The sequence below is a fragment of the Cynara cardunculus genome (assembly GCF_001531365.2).
Source record: "Cynara cardunculus var. scolymus isolate 2C chromosome LG 2, CcrdV1, whole genome shotgun sequence".
NCBI classification, from domain to species: Eukaryota; Viridiplantae; Streptophyta; class Magnoliopsida; order Asterales; family Asteraceae; genus Cynara; species Cynara cardunculus.
Window position 1 is genome coordinate 10,193,829 of NC_037529.1, and position 6,685 is coordinate 10,200,513.

At 34.2% G+C, this 6,685-nt stretch overlaps 1 protein-coding gene across 1 annotated transcript; it reads right to left on the reverse strand.

Annotated features, from left to right (window-relative positions):
• Nucleotides 1-4,886: 4,886 nt before the first annotated feature.
• LOC112507561 (RING-H2 finger protein ATL13-like) lies at nucleotides 4,887-6,414 on the reverse strand. Its single transcript, XM_025112201.1, has one exon. It carries the CDS (start codon nucleotides 6,409-6,411, stop codon nucleotides 5,035-5,037), a length of 1,377 nt encoding a protein of 458 aa, XP_024967969.1. The 5' UTR covers nucleotides 6,412-6,414; the 3' UTR covers nucleotides 4,887-5,034.
• Between the last annotated feature and the right edge of the window lie 271 nt (nucleotides 6,415-6,685).

The window sequence follows — 6,685 nt, forward strand, 5'->3', positions numbered from 1 at the left end:
TACCAATCAACCGTACTTGGTACTAACTTTTTTTGGTTGATAATGTTGGTATTGGTTTTCTACCAATTTCAAGTTACAGAGATGAAAACTTGTCATTGTATTCTAATTTATGGTGACTTTTTGAGTTTTCAAGTAATGTTTAGGGTTTTTAATTGCAAATTAATAAAACTTGAAAATATTAAAATGTTCGAATAAAATAGTTAAAGTTACAATATTAGAGTAAAAAATGCATTCGATATCTTCGTACTTGGATGAAAAAAGTTCGACTTGGCATCTATGTTAAAAACGCACGCATCAGACGTTAACTGTGACATCCATGGTGATTTTGATGAACATATTTGATTAATGACGGGTCGATGAATTTTGATTAACATAATTCTTTTTCTTTTAAAAAATATTATTCAAATCAGCTTTCCTTAACATCGAAAGAGTAGAGTTGGGTTGGAAAATATTATGAGAACCGTTACCACCAGAGTTGGAATTGGTACAGTACCAAGTTTTTTTTCTAATACTGTGTACCAACTAATTACAATTAATACATAAAATTTTATATTGTTACCAACCAACTACACTTGATACCAACTTTTTTCTATTGGTACATATTGGTATTGATTTTGTACCAACTTCAAGTTACATATATTAAAACATATCATTTTCTTCAAATTCTGAGTGGCGTTTCAATTTGCAGGAATACATATAAGGTTTGAGGGGGTGTTTGGTTAGAGATATTAAGCAGTAATCAATGAGAATATTTAAATTAACAAATGAAAGATTTGCTTAAAGAAAAAGGGCATGTCAGAGAAACTAACATCGTTTTTCCAAAATATGATCAAAATAGCATTTTTTTTTTCTTGTACCATTATATTTGTAAGCTACGAGATGGTGAATGTTATGATTGAAAATGGGTGGTTTACTCCAAAAATTTGGATAAAGTTTTTTACTTTTATTGCAAATTATTTAAAAGACGTTAACCAAAAAGTCATTTTGTAAGTGAAGGACATAATAATTGGAAACATATTAGTTATGCATTACCATTCCATGAAAATAGTTATGAACATTGGATTAGTTTAACAACATGGTCTGATTTAAAAATGAGGTTGGATAAGAATCAAATAATTGGCAATGACTTGCAAGAGTTAATCAAGAAATATACCGCTCATTAGAAACAATTAATTCGAATAATTTTTGTTGTTAAATGTTTGGTAAGATATAATTTGGCTTTTCGTGGAAAAATGAAAAACTTTATGAAGAGTCTAATGGTAATTTTTTAGGAATTCCTCTGATAATTGCTTTTTTTGATCCTGTCATGCAACATCATTTTCATTTTAGTGAAGAAAAAGAAACTCATCATCATTATCTTAGTCATAAAATTCAGAATTAGTTGATTGAAATGTTGGCATTCAATGTGAAGAGTGCAGTTATTGCAACAATCAAGGAGTCAAAGTACTTTTCAGCCATTCTTGATTGCACTACTGATGCAAGTCGTAAAGAACATATGACTTTGATTATAAGATGTGTCGAGTGTTCCAATCAAAGTAGAAGAGTTCTATTCTGAGTTTTTGGTAGCAGAAGATGCATCTAGTAAGGGTCTTTTTGATGTGCTACAAGATGTTTTGAAAACCCTTGATTTAGATATTAGTTGTGTATGGGGACAAGAGTATGATAATGGGGCTAATTTGAAAGAAAAACATCAAGGGGTTCAAAAAATGTTGCTTGATATAAACCCTAGAGCTTTTTATATGCCATGTGGATGTCATTTTCTTAATCTGGTTTTGTGTGATATGGCAAACTCTTGTCATTAAACAAAAACTTTTTTTTGGTACATGTCAAACAACTTATACTTTATTCTCTAATTCTACAAAGCGGTGGAGTGTTTTACTTGAATATCTTGGTGATTTGACTTTGAAGTCATAAAGTTCTTGCTTCGACAATTCAAAAGTCGGAGAGGGTTTTTTTACTAATGAATCGATAGTCAAACACATTCCATACATTATCTTTTACTCTAGATGTCCTACTAGTTAGGAAAGCCATGTTGTTAAAGCAATAAAAACTCAACTTGGCCAAATAAAAAATATTTTGATAAAATTAGCCAGTGTATATGAAGAGGAAAAAGTGTGTAGAGATGCTAAATCTTTGATGAATGATGAGCTTTCAACTTTTGAATACATTTTGAGTTTGGTTATATGGCATGAAATTTTAGATAGAATCAATTTGGTTAGTAAAAAGTTAAAGTTAAAAGATAAGCTTCTAGATATTTTGGTAAAAAAATTAAGGATTGGTTATTTATTTTGAAAAGTACAGGGACAATGGGTTTGACTTAGCTATCATTGAAGCTAAAGAAATTGCAAAAAACGTTGGAGTTGAACTAGAATTTCAGGTAAAACGTTATGCTTGTAATAAAAAAACAATTTGATGGGATCCTAAATAGTAAAAGAAAACAACAATTTGCCCAAAAATCATTTAGAATTGATTACTTTCTAGTTTTAGTGGGTATGGCACTTTCTCAGTTAAGAAGTAGATTTGAATAGATGAAACATTTTGAGTCTATATTTGGGTTCTTCATTGATGCATCAAAGTTGGTTAAATTGAAAGATGATGAATTAAAGAAGTGTTGTTTGAATCTTGAGATTGCTTTGACACATGGTGATGATGTTGGTATTGATGGGAAATATCTTTATACGGAGTTACAAATTTTGCAGGGCATGATACGATATGAATCTTACGGGAAAGAAAAGCCTTGGACGTTTATTCAAGTTATGGAGTTTGTAAGGAAGATGCATATGTTCTCACAGGTGTTGTTTGTCTATAAGATTTTGTTAATCATACCAGTCATGGTAGCATCCGTTCGAAATAAGTTTTTCAAAATTAAAGTTATTGAAGTTATATTTGTGGACTGCCATGAGTCAAGAGAGGCTTAATGGGTTAGCAATTTAAGCATTAACAGTAAAATTTTAGCAAAAGTTGACTATAATAGATTAATTGAAGAATTTGCTTCACGAAATGCATGAAGACACGGTTTTAGGTGATCTTATCTTCTTCTTTTTTTATTAGCCTGGATATTCAACCCGCTATGCGAGCCGACTAATCCCAGGACGACCACCTGCTTAGGTAGTCCAAAGTCATCACATTTGAACCTCTGTGGCCATAAGTGGATTTTTATTCCTCCTTGGATTTGAATCTGGGACCTCCAAGCACTTTTGACTTTTGGAGCCCAAGCTAAAACTAATCAAGCACCACCCTTGTGGTTTGGTGATCTTATCTTTGTTTTGTTGTTCGAGGTTTTGGTTTATGTCTTTCCGTTGCAACTTTTTTTTCCAGTAATAATCATCATGAGAATGAGCCGTCTAGCTTGACTAGGTTCCAAACCCCTTAAAATCTTGTGTCTTCTTGGTTCATTGGACCAGGAGCATTTTTTTGACTCTTCGTTCAGAAAATACAAAACTCTTGGACTAGCCCGGCTAAGTACAACCAAGAAACTACATACTAAGAAATAAAAACTAATTCATAATCCTCAAACCTACACCACCGCAAATTGATTCGTCTGAAACCACTAAAGAAAACAAAATGGAACCAGGATAGCTCAATGAAAGATTACTAATCTAAATGTGCTTCTTCCGCACTTCTATAAACTGACAACTTGACTAGGACATAAATGATGCAAGTCGAGCTATAGTATTGGTATACTTGACCTGAACTTGATAGCCAACACTTGTTACCAACTCTCTTCCAATATGAAATAACTTCACCAACATTTTTATAGTTTTTTTGTCTTTTTTAATTATGGTTTTAACTGATAAAAAATTGATTCATTTTTATAATTAAAAAATATACAATTTTGTTTAGATATCTAAAAATATACAATTTTGTTTAGATATCTAAAAATATACGACATTTTTCTTTTTATTGGTAAGTTTAATAATAAACTTTTACGTCATATTTACAAATTATATTATAAAACTAATTATATTATAAAACTAAAAAATCATGTATCTCACTAGTTTTTCAAGTCAAGTGTTAGGTAGCTCAACTGAACTCGTTAATATGTCGAGTCAAACTCAAGTTCGAATAACTTAAAATCATAATAAAAATTACGACACTGTAATACTTATAAAAACTTAAAAGAAAATAGACCTTGTAACCTATTTTGAAGATATAAATGAGTTATTAGTTTAATAAAATTATAAAAGGCAATGTGACAAATGGGGTGGTGGACCATACAAAGGTGAGATGGGGCAACAAGCAACTGCCCGTGACTGCAGTTAATGTTGTTTACGTCATTCTTAGTTTTACCATTCCTTTCCCAAAATATATCCCTATTTTTTCCTCAAATATGGGTTTGTTTTCCGATCGATTATCGATTCGAATCCCGTAAAACCATTGGAGGTTTTCCTTTCTCTTCACATAGTTTTAATCGAGTTATGCCATGCACGATTTGTTATGTGTTCTGTTAATATTTTTGTTAACGTGGATCCAAAAAGCAAACAGATAACGACTCACATGGTCTCAAAATCATCTTTTCTCCTCAAGTTGGAGTCGTGATCAAATATGTCACAAAATTCAAGCTCAAACCTACATAACCACCTAAAAATGCCCGAATATTCAAATGAAGCTAACTAACTTTTTGAAAAACAAAATCGCTTTGACCAAACATTCATCATAGTCATGTGCACACCAATTAACGAACCAAGAGGCCTCCGTCAGCCGGTCTAATTAGCCATGTGGGTTATCAAGTATTCATGGATTCGTGTCTTTTATCGTTATAAACAAACCACTCCGACGGTCTTTTTAAGGAAAACAACATTTAAACTAATCACTAAATCGTTCATCTCTATAACATAATATTGCCGACAACCAAGATTGAACCAAATAATATACCAAAAGAAACTAATCATAAAAATGGGTGCATTTGGTTTTGAGGTTTCTTTAATTTGATCAATCTCGAAATCCTTTGTACTCGTAAAGAATCAAATCATCCCCAAATGTAAGAAAACACCTACGAGAGAGAAATAGCAACAAATTTGGGGACAAAAAATTTCAAACATTTGTGGACGAAGATGAATGAACCACGTTGTTTTTCTGCCTGCCCATAAGCCAAAGCAGAGTCCTCTTTGCAAAAGATGGTGGATTTGCTGCAGCTGTTGGTGGTGGATCACCACTGTGACAACTCTGTGTTTCTTGATCATCACAACCCACCTCGGACACCTTCAACTCATCTCCGGCGACATTCTGACGAAGCAAAAACTGTAGCGAGAAAGTCCCCGTTGATGATGGCTGCTCATCAATGGTGGCTGCTGTGTTCGAATTAGGCTTCTCTTTCTTCCCTCTAAGCCAAATCTTGGACACTGAAAAGCTCTCCCTCCTGATCGAACCACCACCATTGCCGCCACTTATGCTTCTATACGCTTCAATTCCTTTGAAATCTCGTCTTGAATCACCACCACATTCCGACATTGCCGGCCGGTGACCAGGAGTGATTGGTAGATTTGACTTCTTGTAAGCTTGTTTCTTGATTTGGGGCCTAATTGATACTTGTAATGATGAGTTGTCATCCATCACATACTCAAAAGATCCCATGGAAAAGCACCTCCTACCATCAATATTACTCTTCTCACCACCATCTTCCCATCCACCACCATCAACATCCACATTCTTGAATTTCCCAAGCTTAACTGTAACCACTTTCTCCTTATTCTCCTCTTCCTTTCCCTCATTTTCAACTGAATTAGTCGAAAGATGGAATTCGGATTCTTCACCATCAACACTACTCAAATGGGAATTGACCCTTTGAATTGTAGGGTCAGCCACGATCTCTCTAGAACTCTCAACACTCCCAGATTCAAGAACAAGCACAAATGGTGAACAAGAGTTTGGAGAGTAATCAGAAAGCAAATTGGCTCTACAAAGAGGGCAAGTGGAGTGAGACAAAAGCCATGTATCAATACAGTCCATATGAAAAGCATGGCTACATTTAGGCAATAATCTAAGTTTATCATCCCCTTCAAATTCACACAAACAAACAGCACAATCAAAAGGGTTCTTGACACCGATTATTGATTTGTAAGTGAAAACAGGAAGTGCGTCGATGAAAGACTGGTCAACACCGGAATCATGGAGGGTGAAGAGCTGTTGTAACTGGCCTTGAAGAGCAGTCACATTGTCAAATTCATCAGGGTCTCTGGTAGATGGTTTCACAAGAAATCTAACAAGAAGATGAAGCAACCCAGAGATGAAGAAAATGATGGCAAGGATGATGATGATTAGCAGAACACTTGGACTCACCTTGTTGTTTAAGCTTGAAGTGGTACTGGCCATCGCTGGAAACAGCGGTGGCGGTGGCGACGGCGGCGGAGGTGGTGGCTGAGTGAAGTAATAAGGCCTGTCGTAAGGTGAAAGAAGGATTTTCCGATCCATTTGGCGAGGAAACTTTGAAAGATTGAAACTTTGCAGTGAAATCATATGATGTGAAGAAATCCCATGTCTCAAATCATATAAATCGAAGAACCATAAAACGGTTTTTGAAGAGAGTACTTGGATGGATGGGTTGATGGAGAGTCTGCAAGTCAAAGAGTTAGACAGAGAGAGAAATGAAAACGACAGTCTGTATGGAAATAAATTTTGCATCTATGAATCCTTTAATTCCCAGAAAAATAAAACAGCATTAAAAATTAATTATTTTAATATTTTT